The 25,721-nt window shown below is 45.1% G+C and overlaps 1 protein-coding gene across 5 annotated transcripts in view; it reads left to right on the top strand.

Moving 5' to 3' along the window:
* SH3PXD2A (SH3 and PX domains 2A) overlaps window positions 1-25,721 on the top strand; it is a 269,266-nt gene that overhangs the window by 91,442 nt on the left and 152,103 nt on the right. For all 5 annotated transcript variants that reach the window (XM_077125918.1, XM_077125916.1, XM_077125915.1 and 2 more), the window contains one exon: window positions 15,470-15,545. In XM_077125918.1, the coding sequence (XP_076982033.1) occupies window positions 15,470-15,545 (76 nt within the window). The remainder of the gene's footprint in view (window positions 1-15,469; window positions 15,546-25,721) is intronic.

Below are 25,721 nucleotides of genomic sequence, written 5' to 3'. Positions count from 1 at the left end.
GTTTTCTCAGTGCCCAGAATGTAGCAGGTGCTCGGTAAACAATTGTTGGGTAAATCAATGAAGGAATGATGAGCTTGCACAGAGTCTAAGGAAATGGTATGAGAGAGGGCCACTGCCTGCCTTCTCTACTCTTACATTCTATCGTTTAGCTCCTAATATTCCTCTTGAGTTCCCAACCTTACTTATTGGCAAGACTTGTCCTTCGGACGTGCTTATTAAATAATAGATGGAATCCTTGTAGCTAAGAATAGTGAGGGCTTCTCAAACTTTAATGGGCACATAAATACAGATTCCGATTCAAGAGGTCTGATGTGAGGCTTGAAATTTTGCAGTTCTACCAAGCTCCCAGGTGATACCAATACTGCCAAAATAAGGCTTGCATTTTAAGTAGCATAGAAATAGGGCACTGAGAAAACAGAAGAGACTGCGACAGGTAATGTTCCCACTCCCCTACAGCTCACATTCTCATGGGAGGATAGGAAGAATAAACAAGTAAATAAATAGGTAAATAAGATAACAATGGATTGTGGTTCATGCTTTGAAGACAATGAAATATTCTTCTCCATTCATTTCTCTTTTCACCTCTGTCCAAATATGACCTTTCTCCCAATTGGTCATGGCCTTTTTGACCAGGTGGGTCCTGGGCAGAAAAAAATTTAGCCTGGGGAGTTTGGGCTCTGTGTGAGAAACGCTATTCCAGCACTTCCCAGAAGCTGCCCAGGAGTAGCCTGGGCTATCTCTGACAGATGGTGGTTTCCCCATTATCAGAGGTGCTCCCACAAGTTTGAATGGTCAAGTGTCAGGGATGTTGATGCCTGTGTGGGGAGGAGAAGTCCCTCCCTACAATTTAACTTTATGTCTCAGTGTGTGCTTTCTATAAACTTGTGGAACCAGGATCTCAAGTTGTGGCTCATTCACATATGGTGACTTTTAAAGATCATCTGGCAAGTCCTGAATCCCCACCCTTCTCTATCCTTCCAAGGAAAAGTTTGACATTCTAAATACTGTGTGTGATCTGGTAGATAGAACAGTTTGGGTGTGGGTGGGGTGGGACTGTGGTCTGGGGAATAGTTCAGTCACCTAGGAAATGTAACTCCTGATTTAACTGGACCTAGAGATAGGATCCCTGGGGAAGAGATCTGTATCACATCCTCTATTAAGTCTTCCCTTTTTCAGTTTGGCTCAACAGACCTTGATCGAGCTCCTTTGTATTAGCCAGGAGAGGCTAACTCTCAATGGCTTAGCCTAATAAAGGTTTATTTCTTGCTCATGTCACAGTCCAAAATGGGTCACTGGAAGTCCTTCAGGAACCTGAACTCTTCCATCAAGTGACCCCCTTCTCCATGGATCTCTGTATCCAGCCAGCAATGAGGGAAGAGAATGTGTTGAGAATTGCTGGTACCTGGAGGAGGGATACATACCTTCTGCTCATAGTCCATTGATTAGAATTCAATCATGTGATTAATCTTCAAGCAGGCTGAGAATTGTAGGCTATTTGTGTCCAGCTATGTGTCAGACCTTGTGATAAACAGTGAGAATATTAACCCCAGATATTGTTTTCAAGAAGTGTTTTCAAGAAGTGAAACAGGTATATTTTGAAGTAAGATAGATATATATGTTTGAAGTGAGACAGATATATAAACAAATAATATAATACAGGGTGGTAGGTAGGTGCTATTCTGGAAGCATGACCAGATGGTGGAAGCAATAAAGAGGAAGAAATAAATGAGGAATAAATCTGTGGCAAAGGCCTCAAAGTGATGATGCTGAGGAGTCACATGGGGAAGGACATTCCAGGTAAGAGGAACAGAATATGCAAAAGACACTGAACTGTGGAGTAGCAGGAGTGCATGGGGTGGCAGGATATATGGGTGGAGAAGTCAGTCAGGGCACAGGTCATGAATAAGCTTGTGTCCCATGGGAGGCAGAGAGCCAACAATGGATGTGAAGCCAGAGATGAAAACATCAGATGGGAGGAAACAGCAGCAATGCTCAAGACTAGTAGTACTTAGCACTCTTCTTATTGAGACTCAGAACCAGGTTTCATGTGTGTTTTGGTCTATTATGCTGTAAGGTTTCTAACAGGGGAAGGACATGGGGGAAGGCGGCCTACTCAAAGTCGCATGATGCCAAATGCAGTCAGCAGCCCTTCCTGGCTTCTGCTTGGCCCAGCTGGTGGCATAGGGCCTCACTGGTGGGTTTCTAGCTTCTTGAAGGAAACTTTTAATGCCCCTTACCTGAGTTCTAGAATGGCCCACCAGGCCACTGTTATTTCCTAGGAGAACAGAATAGGCTAGTGCTGACCAACAGCTTCAGGGTCATCCACAAACAGAGAAGCAAGCTCTTAGAGACTAAGGGTTCTATATAGATTAGGACAGAGTTACAGTGGAAGACCTCGCTTCTGCTTACTGAACCCCAACTTTCTTCCTTAGCTTGTTTCTTTGTTTTTCATTTTGTATAAGACTTTGGGAGGTGTGACTGGGAGGGGGACCTGAAAGTACCTTGACCCATTTGGACTGAGAAAAAAAAAATGGAGAAGGGAGACACTCGGAGAATGGAAAATAGGAAGGCAAGGATTTTGGATGGCCATTTAGAAGCATTCTACTTGGCTTCTCTTTTCAAGAGGCCCCATCAGGGAAACACATAGGAGACCAGCTGTGGAATCTCATTGCCTTCAGCAGCAGCCTGGTCTGTCTTGGCCTCCTCCCTGCCAAGAACGTGCTATCTGTTTGTCCCAAACTTTGGTCTGGATGTCATCCCGTGGTAGCCGGGGCACTTTGGGGCTACATTCTGGGCCATTTGGAGGGATAATCAGGATGAGAAGAAACAAAAAACATTGGGACTGGGTATGTGGCTCAGCCAGAAAGGAGGTTGAAGTCTGTTCCTCTTTCCCTCTTCATCCCTTCTTCATAGCCTCTTGCTTTTTTTTTTTGATGACCCTCGCAAGCCCATGTGTGGAGAGGGAAGTATCAAGCAGGTTTGGAGGGCAGATATATAGAAGTCTGGGACGGGGTCTCTGGTCAGGCTAGGGGATAGCTAGAGACCCCTAGAAGTATCTTTTCATCTTACTCATGCTTAAACCCACCTTGAAGAAAACAGGGTGACCACAGCTGGGGCCTGCCAGGAAACACCCTTGTGCATACAATCTTATCTTGGGCTGGCCTCATTCTCCTGTGGGACTGACACCCTAGGCTGGCGCCAGGATTTTACCAACAATCCATCTCACACACAGATGTCTCTTTTAGCACTGCTCCATCCTATACTGGCCAGATATATCTTTCTAGAAATTCAGTCTTACAGTATTACTCATCTGTTTGGAATCCTCCAGGAGGTCCTCATTGTCCAGAGGAGAAAGTCCAAATTCTTCCCCTCAGATGATCTCTCCAGCCCTGCCCCTCATACTCCCCAGCTCTCACCCTCCCTGCATGTGCTGGTTTGAAAGGATGTATGTCCCCTAGAAAACCCATGTTTTAATCAAAATCCCATTTCATAAAGGCAGAATAATCCCTATTCAATACTATATGCTTGAAACGGTAATTAGATCATCTCCCTGGAGATGTGATTTAATCAAGAGTGGTTTTTAAGCTGGATTAGGTGACGACATGTCTCCACTCATTTGGGTGGGTCTTGATTAGTTTTGAAGTCCTATAAAAGAAGAAGCATTTTGGAGAATGAGAGATTTCTGAGAGAGCAGAGAATGACATAGCCACAAGAAGCAGAGTTCACCAACCAGCGACCTTGGGAGATGAAGAAGGAACATGCCTCCCAGGGAGCTTCATGAAACAGGAAGCCAGGAGAAGAAGCTAGCAGATGATGCCGTGCTCGCCATGTGCCCTTCCAGATGAGAGAGGAACCCTGACTGTGTTCAACATGTGTCTTTCCAGATGAGAGAGAAACTCGGACTGCATTTACCATTTGCCCTTCCACTTGAGAGAGAAACCCTGAACTTCATCAGCCTTCTTCAATCAGGGTATCTTTCCCTGGATGTCTTAGATTGGACATTTCTACAGACTTGCTTTAACTGGGACATTTTCTTGGCCTTAGAACTATAAAGTAGCAACTTAATAAATTCCCCCTTTTAAAAGCCATTCTGTTTCTGGTATATTGCATCCCGACAGCTAGCAAACTAGAACACGGCATCCACACCTTCCTGGGGATACAGAGAGAGATCAGCAAGCAGGAGCTGACATCCTGGAGTGTTGGGTAGCAGATTGGGTATAGCACCAATCCAGGAGTAGGGACTCATGTCTCTGGCCCAGCCCTCTTGGTCACTGTGGTCATGGTGGCCCTGGTACTGTGCCCTTCCATTTTGGCCAAAGGGAGCTGAAGTCACATGGATGCTCTTATGTTCAGACAAAGCTCCAGATCCTTAGGAAGTGAAGGGCTACGAAGCTACAGGTGAAGAACCTTGAAGACTTGTCACCCATTGACTGAGGTGAGGGCAGGATGGGCCTGAGTGATGTGGGGAAGGGCTGGAGGAGAGGCTGGAGACAGGGAGAGATAACCTTGGAAATTGTGATCCATTTATGGGGCACTTCCAGCAAGCCAGTGCCATCTATATTATATCATTTGATCCTCACACCATGATGAGGGAGCTATTTTCACTTGTCCCTGTTTAACAGATGAGAAAACTGGGGCATTAGGTCACTTAACTAGGAAAGATAGAAGCTAGAATTCTGGGCGGGCCACGATGGCTCAGCAGGGAGAGTTCTCGCCTGCCATGCTGGAGACCCGGGTTAGATACCCGGTGCCTGCCCAATCAAAAAAAAAAGAAGCTAGAATTCTGACTTCAGAGTCCATGCATTCTATCACTAAGTAGAGTAAGATTAGTGCTAAGAGGGTGATGCTTCTCGTGGTTGCTTTGTGCCTGGCAAATGTTAAAAAGCATTACATTTACATTTTCCCTTTTCAGACTCACTTCAGCTCCCAGGCATGGTAAAAAGAAAGTGGGTAGGGTTTTCTCACCCCCTCCCCCCAATTTTACAGATGAGTAGACTGAGGCTCAGAGGTTAAGTAGGAATAATTGCGTCTGGCATTTGCCAGCACTTTCTTGTGTATCTTCTCCCTGGATCTTCCCAACACCTGGGAGAGGCAGGCAGGGCAAGTGTTTTCAAAGTTGAGACCTCTGTCACCCAGAGAAGCAAAGCTGCTTGCCCCAGCTACCCAGCAAGTCTTTGATGGGCTGGGGCTGGAGCTGTCCTCTTGACTTCCATCTAGTGCTCTTTCAGCATGGAGGAACGTGTGGAATGAGCCCACTGGGGTTAGTAGGGGTAGCCATCCAGCTTGGGCACCTTCCAGATGTCAGGTGGAAGCTTTACCAGATTAAGGAGGGCCTCCTGAGATAGCAGCATTCTGCACCCCATTGCTGTCTCTGCTATCAGCTCAGGCCCCACCGTGTTTAAGGTTGTAACACATCCCAACCAGCCCCCATGTACCCCGTGAGATGCTGGAAAAGCCAAAGGCCTTCTCCCTGAGCCTGCCCCATGCATGCCAGCTGGACTGTTCCTTTGAGGCCTCTGGACATTCACAGCCAGACTGCATAGCCAAGACACTTCCCAAACCCACCTGCCCCTCACAGTCTCCTTGCCGCCTCCCTGACCTGTGGTTGTAGTTTCTGCAGCTCTTTTCCTGGCATTAGAAACCCTGTGGTTGTAGTTTCCGCAGCCCTTTCCCTGGCATTAGGAACACAGCCTGGTGTCCTAACAATGACAAGAGTAATAATGCTGATAGCTAACATGTACAGGGCCCCTAGACTATGCCAGGCTCTATGCCAAGCAAATTTTCTCCCTTTCTCCTCTTGTTGGCTCTATCAGGCAGGTGCTGTCAGTCTCCCCATTTTGCAGAAAAATGTTAGGGAAATCAGAGTAGTGGCTTGTTCACATTATTTCCAACAAGAAATTGGTTTTAAGGATGGGGGCCTATAGGTGACTGGCATTTTGGAGACCCCATATGGTATATCCTTCCTCCAAAGGAGAAATGCTTTGGACCTACGCTTTACACCTGCCTCAGTTACTACCTTGCTGTGTGTTATTGGGTGAGTTACTTCTCTGTGCATCTGTCTCTTCATCTCTAAAACACAGGACTAATCATACCTGACTTGTGGGTGGCTTTGAAGATTTAAAATCATGTTTAATCTTTAGTTGCCTACCACAGCATCAGGCATATATTTGCTCGATATTTGCCTCGTCGCTGTTATTCTATTCTAATCTAGCATTGCAACTGTTATCCTAATCTGATTGGATTCTGTAAAACCTGAGAGGCAGGCAGGGGACGATCAGGTCACTAATTTTTTGAGAGGGCAATTCCTGCTGGTCACTTGCCCCTGCGCAGTTGGTTGTGGTGGTCACTGAGCCCACGATCTCTTGTGGAAGGGCCACCAACCCAATCCCTGGGTGTTCTTAGTCCTCACCCAGGTCTCAGCTCTGGGAGGCACAGGGTTTGGAAAATCAGACTCTGAGTCAAAGAATTCTTGTTTGAGAGTATGTTGTCCCAATTGCATTTCTGCACATGGCTGCAAAGCTGCCTCTTCCTGGAAAGGTGACCTTGAAATAGGCAAGGCCAGGTTGAGGCTTGTGGGTTCCCTGGATAGGCTGATGCTCTTTAAAGCCCTTCAGACTGGTGCTGTTTATGCATGTATTCAGAATGTCTTCAATATTAGTATTGCCCACTGTGAAAAGGTGCCAGGGGAAGATGGAGAAGGAACCTGGTAGCACTTGCAGCCTCCTCTGTTGTCCTGAGTTGTTCTTCTCAAGACTTTCAGCAATGCAAAGGACCAACCCATTACCAGACCCAGCCACCACAGACAACTGTTTCCTGATATATGTCATTACTTGAGCAGGTACCTGGGACATCTCACCTGCCAGTCCCTACCTAGAGATTGTACAGTATCATCCCCAAGATAAGTTCTGGAAATGATGTTTTCTCTTTCTCATCATAATTAAGATGATTTTAGGTTATGCTTTAGGATAACTCCCCTTGAAGGGTGGCACATTGGCCATTTGTCCTCATCCTGCTCTGGTGCCAATTGTGTGGTCACCCTAAGTTATTGAAATAAATGATCAGGGCCTCCACTCCCATTTTCTCTGGCAAATGGCAGCACTCCATGGAATTCAGGAGCAAATCAATTCACTCCAATCTAGCTGCTTCATTGAACAGTCCTGCCATTCCCACTGTCAGACTTTGTACTTGCATTCCTCCCAGTGGAATGCCTTCCTCCCTTTTTTCTAGCTGTTCTTTAATTCAAGCCCTAACTTCGATGTCTCTACCTCTAAGAGGCCTGCTTTGCTTATCCCAGCCACACTGTTCTTTTTTTGTTGTTTGCTGTTTGGCAGGGTCACGTTTCATTATTTTTCCATGTGAGTATCCCGTTATTGCAGCACCATTTGTTGATTTTTTGTTTGTTTGTTTTGCTTATTTGTTTGTTTTGGGAAGTACATGGACTGGGTACATTGTTCTTGTTTTTTTCCTGAACTCCTTTCAGCAGGTTGACACTCATCTAACACCGCTAGGTAAATCGTTTGTGCATGGGTGGGATCTCCCAGCTTCCAGTCAGGTCATGCCCATGACTGAAACTCCAAACCCTGGAGTAGTGAAGACTTGCATGCTTTCCAGAAAATGGTCGAAGAAGACTTTAAAGGACTTTGAAACTTAGAGTAGTCTCTATCCAGAGTTGGAGTGTGCTCCCACACCCTGTGGTTTGACTTCAGCATGCCCAAGGCTCATGCCCCATGCCCTAGTACTTCACAATGCAGGCAGCTCCATGCCAGGGCTCTCTCCCTCTCTCTCTGGCTCTGCCTCAGGAATATCTGGGATGTCAAGTCTGTTCCAGGAAGTGCTGTAGTGATTTTGACAGATCAGATTTGAGGGAAACCTGCGCTCCTCCAGTCCACCCTTCCTCAACCTTGCTTTGCCCTGGGAACTTTCTGAATGACTGAGGCTCTGCGTCATCCTGAGTTGCTCCTTTGTGTTTGTGGAACACATGCACTGCAGCACCTTTCCTGGATTCTCGTGTCTTCCCTGGGAGCTGCGTCATCTGCTCCCTTGGAATAGGCAAAGAAAGACTATGCAGTCAGGTGGTGCAGTAAGAAAACTCAGGCTCCTGACCCTTGTGCTCTGCTGAGTGCTCTTTGCTTTTGCCCCAGCTCCCTTCTGCTCTAAGCCATACCTCTGCCTGAACTTCGGTCTCTGACTGGGTCGTTGCTCTCCTAGCTGCCCACATTATAGTGCCTTAGGGTCTTATTTTCTCTTTTAAGGCATAATGTCTTATGCCTTCTAGGGGTTGTTTTCTTTTTAATAAGAGTGTGAGAACCCTTCAAGTTCCAAAGTGTACGTCTTTTAAAGATTCTCTTGGATTTTTTTACATAACTTCATATTGATTCTGAATACTGAAAGTTTTGTTTCTTCCTCCCTAGTATTTATGTCTCTCATTCATTTTTCTTGTGTCAATACCTTGTCAAAAATCACTAACACAGTAACAGATGTGGTAATAGTGGGTAGCATCCTTGTTTTGTTCCAGTGTTTCATCATTGGGTATTGTTTTGGGTATGTAAACATTTTCAGGTTAAGAAAATTTACTCCTATTTCTTGTTTGCTAATTTTTAAAATTTCATAAATAGATGATGAATTTTATCAAATATTTTATCGACATATATGGGAATGATCATATAGTTTGTGTCCTTTATTTAATAAAGTGGTAAAATTACATTACATTAATAGACCTAATGATAAGTTGTGATGTATACTGTAAACCCTACAGCAACCCTTGAGAAATAACTAAAAATATATAGTGAAAAAAATCACTAAAGGAATTAAAATGTTACTCTAGAAAATAAGAGAGCTGGAGTGGCTAGACTCATATCAGCCAAAATAGACTTTAAGCTTTAAAAAAAATGTAATTAGATTAATGCAAAGACAACCCATGTGCACGGATTAGATGACTTAATATTGTTAAGATGTTAGTGCTTTCCAAATTGATCTACTGATTCAGTGCATTCCTATCAAAATCCCAGCTGGATTCTTTGTAGTAATTGACAACTGATCCCAAACTTCATATGAAATCCAAAAGACCCTGAATAGTCAAAACAATCTTGAAAAAGAATAATAAAGTTGGAAGACCCAGACTTCCTATTACAGAAGGAATAGGAAGCTACAGTAATCAAGAAACAGGGTGGTACAGACATTAGGACAGGCATATAAGTCAAAGATGTAATATTAAGAGTCCAGAAATAAACCCATACATTTATGGTCAGATTGGTGAAAATCTGACCATTGGTGATTTTCACCAATGGTACCGAGACTATTCAACGGGGAAGGGTGCTTCCTCTTGGGCAATGGAATGAACTTGGAAAAAGTAAATCACAAAAGACTGTGCAATGAACTGAAATAGGCAATTCAACATGAACGTTATTGAAATTTAAAGAAAGGAGGTTGGACCTTAGACTGGGGTGGCTAAAGAGGGCTTCCCAGGGTAGGTAATACTTGATAAGGTCATCAATGGATGGGAGGGGAATGGAAGAAGTACATGTCAGGTCATAAGGAATAAAAACTTTAAGAAAATCCATGCTTGTCATGATTGTCTTTCTCTCTACAGTGCTAACTGGTGTGTCCCCAGCACAGTAAGATGTGTTAAGTACCACTTCAGGAAATGGAAGCAACAACTGGTCCTCAGAGAGGCTGGTTGGCCTTATCTCTTTTTACCATGAAATGCTTGGTTGGGGAATCCACCAACTTCTTGTAGTAATATCCCTTTTGTCCCTGAGCTGGAACAAAAGAAACATTACTTCTCTGGTCACCAGGATTAAAGTTTGAGGATTGGGATCCCAAAACTGAACTCTCCTGAAACTCTACGCTCTTGGAAAGACAAGGAGTCAGCCACTTGGGTTACAGCTGTGCCCCAGCTGGACTCGGGGGCCCGCCCTCCTCTCTTCCCACTGTTTATTGCTGCTGAGCCCTGCCCAAGGAGAGTTGCCGAGTCAGCTGTCTCTGACTGGGGCCAGTTCTTAGAGCCGAGCTGTTCTGTATCTCTCACACTATCCACCCCTTAGATAAACAGCCTGGCGTCCCACACACACTGCAGAGTTCTGATGTGGTTGCAAATCTCTCCATTAGCCAAATGCCTTGTACTCCAAGAAGGAGCCTGGCAATGGGTCCTGCCTTGCTTCCAGCCTGAGTCAGTCCTTGCAGGAATAAAAGGAGAATCCACTTCCTGCCTGAAAAGGTGGCCACAGCAGAACTCTCTACTAGGTGGAGCCTTCCCTCCTCACTGCCCACATACCTCACACCCCAGCTTGCTCCTCAAGGAAGGCCTGGTTGGCTATATTCATGAGGCACCCCCCCACCCTTTCAAATGAGTTCTTTATCTTGCCCAGCCCTCCAAATTGGGCACCAACCAGGTGACAGAACCCTCTTTACAGCCTGCCTGGTCCCCTTGGTAGGGTGACATTTTTGGATGGTGTATCAAGCATGGCCCCCACCCACCACTCTGCTGAATTGTGGGCCTTTGTGAGCCCCCTACACTACTAGTACTGCACAGAATCAACTCGGCTAGACACCTTTTGTGGTTTACTTGGGACTCTGAGCTAGAGGAATTTTCTTTCTTTGAAAGATGACCTGTGTGGGCAGAGAAAATGTCACCAGCAGCTGGTTAGCTGACCTTCTTTTTGCCTTAGCTCTTGTAACAGGGGATGATGGGGAGGACAGGCACTGGGGCTCTGCTGCCTAAGCCAGGGAGGCTAGACTAGGTGACAGGTGTGGCTGTGCTCAGCACCTGGGGGCTGGACTTGGACGGAAACAGGTCAGCTGGGGGCTTACAGCTCAGGAGAGGACTACATTGACCCAGAACTCTCAGTGGATGGGCTTATCGTGGCCTCATAGATCCCAAACTAAGCCAGGGGTGAGGTGGAGTAGGGTGGGGAGGAATCTGCTACAGAAGGAGATGAGAGAGAAGCTGGCTACAAAACACCCCAGGAGGCCTTCCCCCTTGTTTGGGGAAAAATTCACATCTGTCCTCTTATTCGTGGGGCTAGCAGATGACCCCTGCCTTCCAGGAGGAATATGAACCCATGGAGGGAATTTAGACTACCCTTTGGCAGGAATGGCATGGGATGTGTGGTTAAGACAGAGCTGGCTTCAGATCCTGTCCTTACATCCTCGCTATTCCCCTCATACCAGAATCAACCCAGCAGTTGGGGAGGGATAAATAAACCATAGCCCAGCCAGACATTGAAACTCTATGTCATCATTAAGAATGCTGATGTAGAAGTATTTATTGATTTGGACAACTGCTCATGATATGTTGTAGGAGAATTGATGAGCCCTGTAGTCACTTCCTAGGGCTGCTGTAACAAATTACCACAAACTGAGTGGCTTAAAATAACAGAAATTCATCTTTTCATAGTTCTGGAGGCTAGAAGTCCAAAATCAAGGGTTCTTTCTCTCTGAAGGCTCTAGGGGAGAGACTTCCTGGCCTCCTCCAACTCCTGGTGATCCCAGGCATTCCTTGGCTTGTGGCAACATCTCTCCAATCTCTGCCTCTGTCTTCATGTGGCCATCATCTCTCTTTGTCTCTGTCCAAATTTTCCTGTTTTTATAAGGACACTAGTCATATTGGATTTAGGGCCCATCCTAATCCAGCATGACCTCATTTTAACTTATTACATCTGCAAAAACTCCTATATCCAAACAAGGTCATGTTCACAAGGTACCAGGAGTTGGGACTTGAACATATCTTTTAGGGGGACACAATTCACTCCACAATAAGCCTATTTCTTTTACATATAGGGAAAATGTCTAGAAAAGATATGACAAAATATTCATGTGGTTTTGTAGGAGGGAGGTGATTATGAGTGATTTTTGTTCTCTTTTTGACCAGTTATTGCATCTATAATTTCTAGATGTTTTTTCCTATATGAACATGAATTACTTATGTAATGCAGAAATAAAATTACAAAATTAGAATATGGTTAAGGAAAATGGGAACAGGAAAAACAGGAATTCTGTTCTTCATAATTTTAATTAAAAATTTTATTCATTAAAAAAGTCCTGAGTACTTCATCTAAAGATATGAATTAAACTGATCTGGATAGGACTAAGGTAAATCAGAATACAGGGTAAGGGATGATATGGCCTGTATTTTCAAACTTCAACCTCTGTGCAAGATCAAAGGGAAAGATGTTTATTTGATGCAAAGTTTTTATTTTGGATAACACATTATCTAATCTAACTTGTATGGTCAGTTTACTTGAACACCGTTAATTACATGGAATCTTGAATAGGGCATGAGATCTTGTTGGTCTGTACAGGTTAGTGTGATGCCCCAATAGATCTCAGAATAATTTGGATAGAGAATAAAAAAGTATTTGCAAAGTCCCCTTGGGGGATTGGGGAGAAAGGAAGAAATATTAAACTTCCCCATCTGGAAAGTTCCTGATATTCTCAGAAGCAGTGGGGACAACCAATTCAAAAGGCTGAGCCCTCAATCTTGGGGCTCACCCTTGTGAAGCTTATTCCTGCAAAGGAGAGGCTAAGCCTACTGATAATTATGCCTAGGAATGCCTCTTTGGCTACTCAGATGTGGCCTCTCTCTCAAAGCCAACTTGGCAGGTGAACTCACTGCCCTACCCTCTACATGGGACATGACTCCCAGGGATATCAATTTCCCTGGCAATGTGGGGCCTGAACCCTGGGGATGAGCTGGGACTCAGCATCATGGGAATGCAGAAGCCTTCCTTATCAAAAAGGGGAAGATAGAAATGAGACAGAATAAAGTGTCAGTGGTTGAGAGATTTCAAATAGGGTTGGGAGGTTATCCTGGAAGTTTTTCTTATGCACTATATAGATACCCCTTTTAAGTTTATGGTGTATTGGAGTGGCTAGAGGAAAGTAACTGAAACTGTTGAACTGTGTTCCAGTGGCCTTGATTCTTGAAGAAGATTGTATAACTATAGCTTTTGAAATGTGACTGTGTAATTGTGAAAACCCTGTGTCTGATGCCCCTTTTATCCAGGGTATGGACAGATGAGGAAAACGTAAATAAATAAATAAGGATAAAAATAAATAAATAATAGGGGAAGATAATGGGTAAAAATTGAGTAGATTAAAATACTGTGGGTTTATGAGAGGGAGGGGTAAGGGGTATGGGATGTAGGAATTGTCTCTTTTCTTTTTATTTCTTTTTCTGGAGTGATATAAATGTTCTAAAAATGGTCATGGTGAAGAGTATACAACTATGTGACAATAATGTGAATCACTGATTGTATAATATGGTTGGACTGTACGTGTATGGATATTTCTCAATAAAAATATTTAAAAATAGTAATAATGTATGACCCTCCATGCATTTGGTTAACCACTTGGTTTGAGGGATTATCAGTTCAGTTATGTTTCATCTGTGTAATAGTTGGAAATAATTTTAATATTTTGACAAAATTAGATATATTTCCTTTAAATATGTGATTTTTAAATCCATCAGGAAAGAGGATGTTCACTGTACAGTCATACAGTGAAGTACAATATAGCAATTTAAATGACTGCAATCTATATGCATTAACATAGTTAATTTCAAAATATACTTTTGAATTTAAAAAAGCCATTTTTAGATTGACATAAAAAGAGTCCTGAGTACAAGTTTATGGTGTTATGACTCAGTGGTCATATTTACACCTAGCTGGAAATCACTAGAACATTAAGGTTTGAAAAATCATAAGCTGGCTTTTGTTAAATGTCAGTCTGTGTTCAGGGAAGTTAAAGGTAAGGTACAGATTCTGTCTTGTTTTCAGTGGAATCTACCAATGTCCTGCCCTTCATATATGGGCTCTAAATAGCCTGTATATATCGGGTAATGACTGTGCAAGAGAAAATCCAAAAATCATGCATTAGAAGTGGATGGATGGAAAAATGGAAAAATACATACACATTTGTAAAATCTAGCATGGGACCACTTTTCACCACCACCAGTGCTAGCACCTTGGTCCAAGTCACCATCAATAGTCTCTTAACTGGTCTTCCTGATTCTGCCCTATGGCCCCTTAACCACCCTGTAGGGCGAGCTGTCCTTTCAAAGCATGAGTCAGGTCATCTCTTACCTCTAGATAAAACCTTCCAGGGACTTCCCTCTCAGGATAAACAGAGTCCTCATCTCAGCCTCCAACACCCTCCATGATCTGGCCCATCCTTGGCTTGTTGATCTCGTCTCTCCCTCTGCTCCTTGCATGCTCCACTCCAGTCTTCTCAGACTCTTTGTCCTTCTTGTTCCTACTGTCTGGAAAATTCTGCCCTCCAACGTCTGCATGGCTTGTTTCCTTGCCTCTTGCGGGTTTCTGCTGAATTGCTGTCTTACTATTAGTCAGGCCTTCCTCACCACCCTATACAAAATAACAACCCCTGCCCCACTTCAGCACTTTGTCTTGCTTCATTTTTTCTTCATAGCACCTAACCCCCCTGGTATATCACGTATTTATTTATTTACTGTCTATCACCCTCCACAAGAAAGTAAACTCCATGAAGGCAAGGTCTTTGTCTCTTTTCTTTACTATCTTATCCTTAGCACCTTGTACTGTGAGTTGATGCTCAATAAATATTTGCATGAATGAATGACCTCTGTATATCATGTAACAGATCCTCCTCATTTTACTGATAAAGCACCTGAGGCCCACCTGAAAAGGGCCTTGTCTGGCCATGCACGTAAGGCAGCAGGACTAGATCCTGGCTCTGTCCGCTCCGGTTCCAGCCTGCCCCTGTGCCTTGAAAGGGAGATCAACCACATGCACAGGGGCCCCAGTCTCGTTCATCCTGTCTCCTGTGTGTTCTTCAGTCTATACAAAATTTCCTGCTATTTCAGAATAGCAGGAAAAATAAAATCAGTTGTTTATCCATAACCCTGAAAACTCTTCCAGTGAGTTTGCCCCTGGAAAAACAACAGCAATCTCATGGTAGGAATGTAGGAAACAAAAGAAGGGGGCTCCTAGCAGTGGGGGAAATGAGATGGATTTGGTTTTGCAATTAAAATAACGTCTGGGTTTCTTTCAGCTGAGTGGTTCTGGAAGGTGGGTGGTCTGTCTGCAGTACCAGGTGTGCCTTCCTCATCCTGTCCCAGGAGGGTTTGGGGTGGTGAGTGGCTGAAGGGTTCACCCCAGCACGTGAGGTATGAAAGAAATTGGGCCCAAAGCAGCCACTAGAAACCCCATCCTCAGCCTGGCCTGAAAGTCTGCCTGGCCCTACCCCCGCCCTGCTCATGGACATCTCCAGAGACCTCCTCTTATGCCCCCATCTTCTCTTTGAGATTGTTCAGGCATCACCTTTGATGCACAGAGAGCTTTGGCATCCTCCCTCTCATGCCCTGTGTGGTTTGTTAATCGTCTGTGAAATGAGGGATTTGAGGCATCACTCATCCATGATGACAGTGGGCCCTGCAGCAGTGAAGTGTGGTGGGGATTCAGTCTTCTGAATCCTGTCCCTGTGTTTGGCTTCTCAGATGCAGCTTTTGGATAAGTTTCCCGTTGAAGGTGGTCAGAAGGACCCCAAGCAGAGGATCATCCCCTTCCTTCCAGGTAAGCTTTGGATGACCCTGCTTGGGGTGGGGATAAGGGGGTGTTAACCTGGGAAGGAGCATACTTTAAGTGAAGAAAAGACTGACTACAAAGCCAGAAATTCTGAATGGGGCGGGCCTAGGAACCTAGGCTCTGCAGGGGATTCAGAAACCTCCAGTTTTGGAGGCCACTGTCCTTAAAGTGGCTTTTCTCACCATTCTGGGCCTGTCTCTACTGGTTCTTGCCTGGTAGAACTTCTGGAGAGTTTCTCAGGCTCTTGGACTTTGGGTTCTCTTTTACAAAAGCACAGAGACCAGTTTGTCCTATGAAAAAATGAAGAATTGCTTGGGGGTAAGGTTGAGCTGTTTCCACTGGCTCCCATTCTAATCATAGACAAGTTTGAATTGCACACACTTCCCACATTTAATCTCCTCCATTCCTTAGTCACCATTATATAGATGAGGCAGTGAGGTTTAGAGAGCTTACATTATGCAGCAAGTGAGTTGGCAGAGGTAGGATTTGAACCATACCTCTGTCTGGGTTCATAAAAGAGGGCTGTCTGCCCATAAAAACCAGGCCACTAACCACTACACCATTTGGGAATATGTTTAAGGCTTCTAATTATTTTGTGTAATCTAGAGGAAAATTTCTCAGGTCTGTCATAACATGCTGTTACTACTATGTCTTAAATTCATGTAAGATTTATAGCTTACAAAATGTTATTTTATTTATCTTTGCACGGAGGCATGTAATATAATTTCCTCTTCATGGGGGAATATGTCAGGGTTCAGAGAGGTTGAGTAACTTGCCCAGAGTCACACAGTTTAAAAGTAGCAGAGCTGAGGCTTGAATTCAGATTTCCTGCTCCTTGTGGCGAAGCTTCCTCCAGATTCTCTCCATCCTCTACCTTTCCGCAAGCCAATGGGTGGGACTGGTTCCCTGGGGAGCTTCCTTCCACAGTGGGGTCTGCCTTCTAAACCTACTTCACACTGGGTAAATGCTGGCCCCTGCGGATCTCCATTGGCCAGACTCCAAGACAAGGACAATCAGCAGGACCTTTGCAAGAATCAGGGTCTAAGTGTCACTAATCCCTGGCACACTGTCATCCCACTGTCAGTGCATGTTTCTTGACTTGGAAACAAATGTAGGGGCACTGCCCTAATGGTTCCTCTCTGAGAGGTGTCCTCACACATCCCCCATCCTCAGAAGCAACAATGGCATGTGCTGTTGGCTGTCTTCAGTCTTATGCTAAGGTCAGAGGGGATTCATTTAGCTACAAGGAAAGACTTCCAGAGTCTACAGTGTAGACTAAACCAGAACTAGTAAGGCAGAGGACTGCCCCTCCTTTCTTGGCCTAGGAGTTAGTGCCTTGCTCAGCTTTGTACTGGGTCTTGAGGGAATTTAGTATATCCAACATCCAGGTTTGTAATGACCTGAGATGTTGCTTTAGCACAGCATGGCTGCACTCCTCACCACAGGCCTGGGAGCCCAGCTGGGATGCCATAGACACAAGTGTCCCAGAGCCAACATGAGGTCTGTATGGTGCCCCGTTGCCAACAGTGGACTGGGCTTCTGGGTATCAAGGCTGCCTGTTTGCTCAAGAACAGGCTTCTTATCATACTCTTGGCCAGTGCTCCAGGAAAAGAGCACCTTGTTATTAGTCAGTCAGCAGGTGTTTATGGGCCAGGCCCAGGAATAAGTGCCTAAGTGTGGGGGCTGGGGTGGCCTGGCAAGTCAGGGGAAGAGCTGGGTTTGTTCCCTTCACCTAAGGAACTCTTTGGCTAGTGAGAGAGACGAGGCATACTCAATAATCGTAACGATTTGAGATGTGACCCTCTGTACCACTGTGTAATTTGGAGTGTGACATGTGAAGGACGTGAGAGAGCAGCAACCTCACTGTGAGCTGAGGAAGTCAGCAAAGGCCTCTGGAAAGATGGACGGGTTTTAGACAGTGGGGTGAAGTGCAAAGCTTGTGCTGCTACAACTGTAGTCTAACATCTGAGAAATTAGACTGCCTGGGTTACCAATCATGCTAACCTTTCTGTGCCTCGGTTCCTCATCTGGAAAACAGAGAGAATAGCAGCATCTATTTCATGGGATTGTTGTAAGGATAAAATGACTTAATACATCTTTGGTGCTGTGGTGGCTTGGAGTTATATACCCAGAAAAACAATTTCTTAATCTGAATCCATTCCCGTGGGTGTGAACTCATTGTAAACAGGACCTTTTGATGAACCTACTTCAAATAAGGTGTGGCCCAACTGAGTCGGGTTGGGTCTTGATCCTGTTATGTAGACCTAAGAGAGAAGGCCAGAGGGAAAGAAGCCATCGGGAGCATCCCAAAGCTGGAAGTCAATAGAACCTGTAGGAAAAAAGAGAAAATGCAGCATGTGCATTGCATGTGTCAGAAAATCCAGGAACACGGTGGGCCAGAAGATACTACCTGGGAAGAGGCAAGCCTTCTAGCCTCTGAAACCATGAGCCAATAAATTCCTGTTGTTAAGCCAATCCATTGTACAATATTTGTTTTAGCGGCCAGGAAACTGAAACAGGTGCTTAGAGCTGTGACTGGCCCCTAGTAGGTACTAAATAAATATTAGCCTTTATTACTCTCAAGTCCTTACACAAACCTAGCATTTTACATGCACACTTACATATGTGATCTCATTGGCTCCTCCCAGTGGGGGGGTTATCCCCCATTTTTACTGACCACTCTTAACCCTTTCAAACTCTGCCCCCTCCTTGCTTGGAAATGAAGGAAAAAGATTGTGGAAAAATTATTCAACACAGTCAGAACCAAGCTAAGGAGAGTTGAGTGGGCATCAGGATTCCCAACCCCCCCTGAACCAGAGGAGTTTCCAGGAAGAGAGGAGTGTCTGAGAAGGGCGGTAATAAACTGCCTATCTTAGGATGGGTCCCCAAAAGTGGAGTCTGAGACAAGGATTCTTATGCAGTTGGCTTTTGAAAGGACATGCTTTCAGGTGAACTCCCTAAGGAAGTGAGGGAAGTAGGATAGAGTAGGGGTGAAGGATGTGGGTTCAGCAAAGTCTAGCCTAAGCTCGACCCTATGGAGAACTCTGGAGGGTGAGTAACACCACAAAGCTGTCCCAATTTAGGAAACAGCTGTTATACTCCCCACATCAGTCAGCCACTGGGTGTAATCTGCTCCTTCCCCCAAGGCTGTGCCACTGGAGAAGGAGGCAACTGTAAGCCATTAGTAGCCATCATACATAGCAGCTGAAGGATAGGGGCACCCACAGCATCTACTACATCATCTAGCACCAGCTCGGGTCTGTTTCAGTCTCCCTGCCTTTGAAAAGGACTTCTGAGGTTACCTGCCAGTTCCCCCCAGGCTCACCCCTAGCAGGAGTGATTCAGCAGACCCCCAGAGATCCAGCTGCCCTCACTCTTTCGACCCCAAAGAGAGTGAGCAGCCAGCCTTGGGGACAACTCTTTTAGCCCTTTGCCTTGCCTGGAATTTCAGAGTGAGGGAAACCCAAAGAGTAAGAAGCAGAGAGCCCCCCCTTATTTCCAGAAAGTCTCAGTTTTTGCTTCAGAGATGCCCACACATGATGAGGATTCCTGCTGCCCTGGTGTAGGAGTGTGGGGATATGTCTGGAATGTTAGACTAGTCACTTGGCTTTGGTCCTCCTGGCCACAGACTCATGGCTAGGGGCTCATAGAAGTTTGATTGGCTGGTGGAAGGGATAGAGAAAGTAGTAGAATTAGGAGAAGAGGGAATCCATGGCTTGGTTACAAGCTCCTTCAAATCCTGGCAGCAAATTCTCATTCATGAGCCATAAATCTTGGGATCTAGGATGCAGCTTGTGCGTGGGTAGTATATGGCCCGAGTTTACCCTGTGGGTTTGAATAGTGTTGTGGGCCCAAGGCTCCTGTGGCCAAACTCAGAGATGTTGTCCCAGGAGAAGCCCATCCTAGCAGAGTTCTAGGGGGTGAGATAGCGTGTTCTGCAGCAGTGCACAATGGGAGGTAGGATCGGGTGGGGGGATTCTGTGAGCAAGACCTGCAAGGAGAGGAAGCTGGTACAGGTCCTGGGCCTGGTGGTCTAAGGAGATGGGCCTGATGCACATCACTGCAAATCCTGCATAAAGGTCTGTAGAGGAACTGCACGTGCTGAGGCCCCTCATGTTTTTCACCAGGGCTTGGTCCTGCTTTCTGGACCCTGGGGATGGAGATTCCCTTGCCTGAGACCGTTAGCCCTTGTGAAGCCTGAGGAACTCATAGTTGGAGCTAGGAGAAATTTGGGACCCCATGTGGGGCAAGCCATTCTCCAGCAAGGCATCCCAGGAAAGTAAACTTAGGTGGTTTTCTTGGGCAGGGAGGGGAAGAGAGTCACTCCAAGGCCTGGAAGTGGGGCAGGAAGAAGGGTGAGGACTCCTAGGTCTGTGCCTCTGGCCCCACGTTCTATGAGAGTGGGGGAGACACACCCTCTGCTTTTTTTGCTCACCTTTGTGGTTCTTCCTTTGAAGAAGAACTTTTCGAACATTTCTGTTGTGGGGCTGGACACGTAGTAGGTACTCTACGATGTTTTGATTGATTGTGAATAGGGCCCATTCTCCCTTATAAACAGGGATCTTTTACTGAGCTCCTCCTACGTGTTAAACTCTGTACTTGGCACTGTACATACCGTCTCCCTCTAATTCTTACCACCATACTGCAGGGTAGGTGGCATCATCCCCAGGTTAAAGAGGGGTCAAAGTACTTGCTGGTAGCTATTGAGTGAGTCAGTTGGGCTTCCTCCTTCCAGGCCCAGTGTCTTCCCTTGGGCAAGGAGGAATTGCTCCTGCCAGCCATAGCCAGTTTCTATCTTGGTCCCTCCTTTCTCCCCTCCAGACCTCCCAGGTTAGGTTCTGCCTGAGGACCAAGCACCCCGGCAGTCCTTCCAGTTGTCGCTGCTCCTGCTATCTTGTGCTTTAGGAGTGTACCGTTTGGGAGCGGGGAGGTGAAGTGAACCAGGGGACTCAGATGACCTGGGAGGGCTCTCTCATTCCACTGAGTGGCTGAGGTCACAGGGGCTAAGAAATTGATTTTTTTTTAATTTTGCAATTAAACTATTTAGTTTGTTATTATTATAATATGACTATAAGTAGGATAACCCCCAGGCTTTCAGAGCGCTATCTTCATTTAATTGTAAAAATAACAAGATTGATCCTCTGGATTCCCAAACCACAATGTATTTTTTTAAGCTTTTTAATTTGAAATAATTACAGGCTTAACAGATGTTGCAAAAATGCCAGGTACCCTACAAACCTTCCCCTAATTTCACCACTAACCTACAAAGTATATGGCATTAGCTTTAATTTAAAGAGAGGCCAAATCACTTTCCACCATCAGATAGCTATCACCTAGCCTCCCCCATGGAGGCACCTTAAATAACTATAGTGCATTATCAAAACCAGGATAATTTTAGATAGTGGCACAATTCAGTTAACTAGACTACAAACCTAAATAATTGATTTTTATTTTAAGGGGATGGAGAGTGCTGTTAAACAAGCATGCCAACTGGTCTCGAGGAAGGAAGAAGTGGTGGCTTGATAATAGTCCCTCAGAAATGCCAGTCCAAGTTCTGATCTCCTTGCATACACACTGCCAACAAAAAAGCATGTTTATATGAAAGGCGTTTTCCTGAAACCTTCTGTGTAAAAATTCATCTTTTAGTTGTCCTAAGTATTTTCTATTTCAAAAAGGTATATGATAATTTTTTTTTTTTTTTTTGCAAAGCAGAGAACTCTTAAAAAAGAAAGTAATTTATCTTCCCCTGGTTTATAAATACTTTCATAGATGGGGGCTTTCCTCTCCAGGGTTTACTGGGAACAGGAACTAGGAACTTGGAACTTGGGGATTTATACAGTGACAGTGATCCCAGTAGAAGCAGTGTTGTCAAGAACTGTGAAAAGTCTGAGATTTTTACCCTGCTTACAGGTCAATTAACATAACCGATCACAGGTTCATGCGTGCCAGCAGAAGATACGAGACTCATGGGTCAGACACAAAAGCTTTATTACAGCCCAGTGAGCAACATGAGTTCTCAATGCCCCCAAGTCAATGAGGTTGATGCAGATAGACCCAAACAGATACCTGCACGTCCAGTGGGTCACCTACAGGAGAGGAACCCAGATCTTAAGGAACCCAAATCTTTCATAATGGCCAGTAGGCAAACGTGCCTCTGCTTGGAAGAGAGGCATTACATCTTCTAAGGCTATAAGCAAACCTGCTGTTTATTCCAGAGAGAGACACTCCTCTGTCTGTTAAGGCTGTGTGCTATACAGATACCTTTGAAAAGATAGTTCAGAACAAAGAGCAGTTACAGCCTTGCTCACTCACAAGACATGCAGAAATTTAAGAGACCATTGAGAATTATCTCTCAACGCATGTATCTTACGCATTCTGGGATCTCCTACTTTTTCGAGGGTGGGCCAAAACTTTGTTCTTTAGGATTTGGGGCCAATCTTGGTGGAGTCAGCGGCCTCTCAGGGCAGCCTACTGTTGAAATGGAACTTTCTGCCTTGTTTTAAAAGACTATTGTGGAAAATCCATCTCCTGTTACTCATCCTGGGATCGGAGTAGATTTCCTGTGTATTCTGAGTTTGCTGGCCTGAGGAGGTTCCCTGGGAGGAAATGATCATTATGGAGTTAAGTAGAGTGTGTAGCCGATGATGTAAAAAGCAAATAACTGTGAGCAGGGACTGAGGGACTTCAGAAGCCAGGCAGCAGAGCAGAAAGAGCTGAATTCGCTTTGCACGGACTGCGCGACGTCTCCTCCCACCTGCAAGCCATCTGTTTCTCCATACTGGCTGGCACTGGGCCTCTGGGCTTCCAGAAAGCCCCCTCATCCAAACAAGTGAATCAGCCTGTTCCATGTGGCCAGGTACAGAGCGATGCATATTCCAGGGTCGATGAGTTAGGGAGAAGCAAGGTATCTTAGGGAGAAAAGTGAGCCTATAACCATAATCAAGATAAGTGCTGTCAGCCTGCAGGCAGCCTCATGACCTTACAGGCTTAGAGGGGGTATATTTTTAGACAGCAGGCACGCTTGGTCCTTTTGTACCAGTGTTGCCAGTTTACACATCGGCCCTTTAATAAAGAGGCAGTTTGGAGCCCTGGTGCAGGAGGGTGTGGGTGAATGCAAGCACATCCTCTGGAGCCTTCCTCTCCCCACCTCCAGACCCCCTCCCTCTACAGCAGATCCGGTGTTTGTTCCAGCACCAAAGGAAGCAGGGGGAAGGGATGTCTAGCTAGGGCCGGTCCACCTTGTGGGGAAGAACTGGCCTTCTCCCTGGGCTGGGGGCGGTTCTGCCTGTCTCACCAGGCGCCAGTCTGGGAAAGCCCTTCCTGAAGGACTTTGGAAGCTTTGAGGAGGCGTAGACTCAGAGATGCAGGCAGGGTCTGCAGCCTCCAAGAAGGAGGGACCGAGAGGTTCTTGGGCCCTGCTGGTAACTCAGGATTGCATAAAAGGATAGATCTTCTAGGTGATGGAGAAAGAAAAATAGGGTCTGCTGGAAATGTTGGGGTTTTTAAAAGGTTACCAAGATTATAGGCCTGAGAAGCTCCAGGTGCTATCTTAAAAGCGGCTTTCCTCTCACCTCCTATCGTAGTGCTGGATCTTCTCTTGCTGTAATTACTCCCCCACCCCCCAAAAAATCATTGTCCCATTCCATAGTCTGGGGTGGGTAGATCTTGGGGCCTGCTGTCTGCAGTGGCTCTGAACATGAATGAGCTGTGCCTATTCCTGCCACAAACCTAGGCATTGGGGATGCAACAGAGAACAAGGTAGACCAGGTCACTGTTCTCAGGAAGTTCACTTTCCAGTGGGGAAATTGGAAAGCAAATAAACAAATAGAGTAGTTTCTGATAGTGAAGAATGCTAGAGAGAAAAAGAAGGTATGTGAAGGCAGCATGCCCCAGGGGTTCTGAGATTAGAGGGTGGAGAAAGACCTCTATGGCAGAGGTGGCATCTGAGCTGAGCCATAGGTGGCATCTGAGCTGAGCCATAAGTGGTAAGGAGGAGCCAGGCATGTGGCAAGATGAGGAGCCAGGAGTTCCAAGCAGAGGGGCAGCAGGAACAGTGGCTGGGTGGGACTGAGTGTGTATGTTTGAAGAACAGCAAGAAGCATGTGAGTGAGTGGGGATGGCTGAGCTACCACAGAGAAGGAAGTGGAACCAAAACACACCAAAGCTTGTCTCTTCTTGCAAAGCTTCCCATGAATGAGAAGGAGCCACGAGCTTTGCACCAGGTAGAAGATGTGCCCTCCTGGCCTGGTCACGTGGCCTCCAGTGTAACTGTTCTCATCAGTCAAATGGGGGTTCTCATGGTTTGGGGCAATGTTCCTAGCAGTTAATGCATGGAAGGGGCTGTGTGAATTGCAGAGTGAGCAAGGCTTAGGGGCTGCTGATGGAGCAAACTTATTTCTCCTTTCCGTGGCTTTGTTGAAGGATGCAAATTAGACCCACTGCCTTTCCCCTGCCCTCCCTCTCTCTGCCAATTCAACTCCTCCCACCACACTCCCAGCTACATGTCTTCTTGTTCCTTCCTTGCCTGTTGGCTTGCAGAGCAACAAGGAGCTTGTTTCTGAAGAGTTGATACTCTGGATGACTGATCTGGGCTGAAAGGTGGGGAGGAGGTTGAGCCACCGTGGAGCCAACATCCTGATAATATATCAGGGTCAATAACTTCACAGGCTCTCAGCTCCAGAGCTGCCAGGTCTCGGTGGGAATATGAGGATTTGCAGGAGGCAGCCATTCAGGAGCTCTTTGGGCTTTGGAAAGAAAATGTGGCTCAAGCCCCCAAGCCCTACCCTTGTGTCATCCCTGACTTTCAAGACTGGGAAAATGGCCAGGCCACCTCATTATGACTTGCTATGTGTTTTCTTTGCCTGAAGATATTTCTAGAAGGGAGAGAATCTCCGAAATGTTTACCCCAAACCCTCAGCCCTGAATGGGGTATCTTCTCCAAGAAATCCTTACTCTAAGCAGGAATGAGTGTCCTTTTCTGTTCTCAATCAACCCATGAGATTTAACGTGCAGAAAATGTTTCCTTGATATGTATGTTGACCAACGGAATCAAATTGAGAGTTCAGAAATAGACCCTCACATCTACGGTCAACTGATTTTTGACAAGGTGACCAAGTCACTCAACTGAGACAGAACAGTCTCTTCAACAAATGGCACCGGGAGAACTGGATATCCATATCCAAAGAATAAAGAAGGACCTCTATCTCACATCTTATATAAAAGTTAACTCAAAATGTATCAAAGACCTAAACATTAAAGCTAGGACAATAAACTCCTATGTAGAAGACAATGTAGAAGACCTTATACCCAAGCACAAGCAATGAGAGAGGAAATAATATAAATGGGATCTCCTTAAAATTGAATACTGTTGTGCTTCAAAAGACATTGTCAAGAAAGTAAAAAAGAAACCTACTCAGTGGGATAAAATGTTTGGAAACCACATATCTGGTTGGGTTTAATATACAAAATATATAAAGAAACCCTACAACTCAACAATAAAAAGACAGACAACCCAATTTTAAAATGTGCAAAAGACTTGAATAGATAATTTTTCAATGAGAAAATACAAATGGCTAAAAAGCACATGAAAAGATCCTCCTCATAACTAAATGATTAGGAAAATGCAAATCAAAACCATAATGAGATCCAGAAACCTATGACCTTCAGATGGTTCCTAAGCCAGATGAGCCCTGAATCTCAGAGGGGACAGCCTCTCCAAGAACATCAACTAATTTCACCCCCTTATCCTGTATTGTTGACACCCCCTTTTCAACATGAAAAAGTTAGAATGGACATAACCCAAATGTCCCTAAAGATTGGGAGAAGGATCAAAGGTGATGGTGGAGTTATACAAAGAAGATAGGGTTTAACAAATGAGTATGAGTGCCAAATCATTATACTGATATTTTTTTTGGTCTCCAGTGTCTTGGAGCAGCTAGAAGACAAAACGGAAAATCAAAGGACTGTAACCCATACCAAACTTTAAAATCTGTTCTATAACTACTTTTAAAATGTACTTTGAAATTTATTGCTTTTTTGTATATATATTTCACAATTAAAAAAACATTAAAAAAAAAAAAAAAAAACGAGGCTGTAGAAAAATAGCAACATTTATCCACTGCTGGAGTGACTATAAAATGGTGCAGCTGCTTTGAAAGGCAGTTT

Source organism: Tamandua tetradactyla, chromosome 13, assembly GCF_023851605.1.
Source record: "Tamandua tetradactyla isolate mTamTet1 chromosome 13, mTamTet1.pri, whole genome shotgun sequence".
Lineage (NCBI taxonomy): Eukaryota > Metazoa > Chordata > Mammalia > Pilosa > Myrmecophagidae > Tamandua > Tamandua tetradactyla.
Note: the sequence above shows the minus strand (reverse complement) of the source record. Positions and strands in the feature narration are given on the sequence as shown.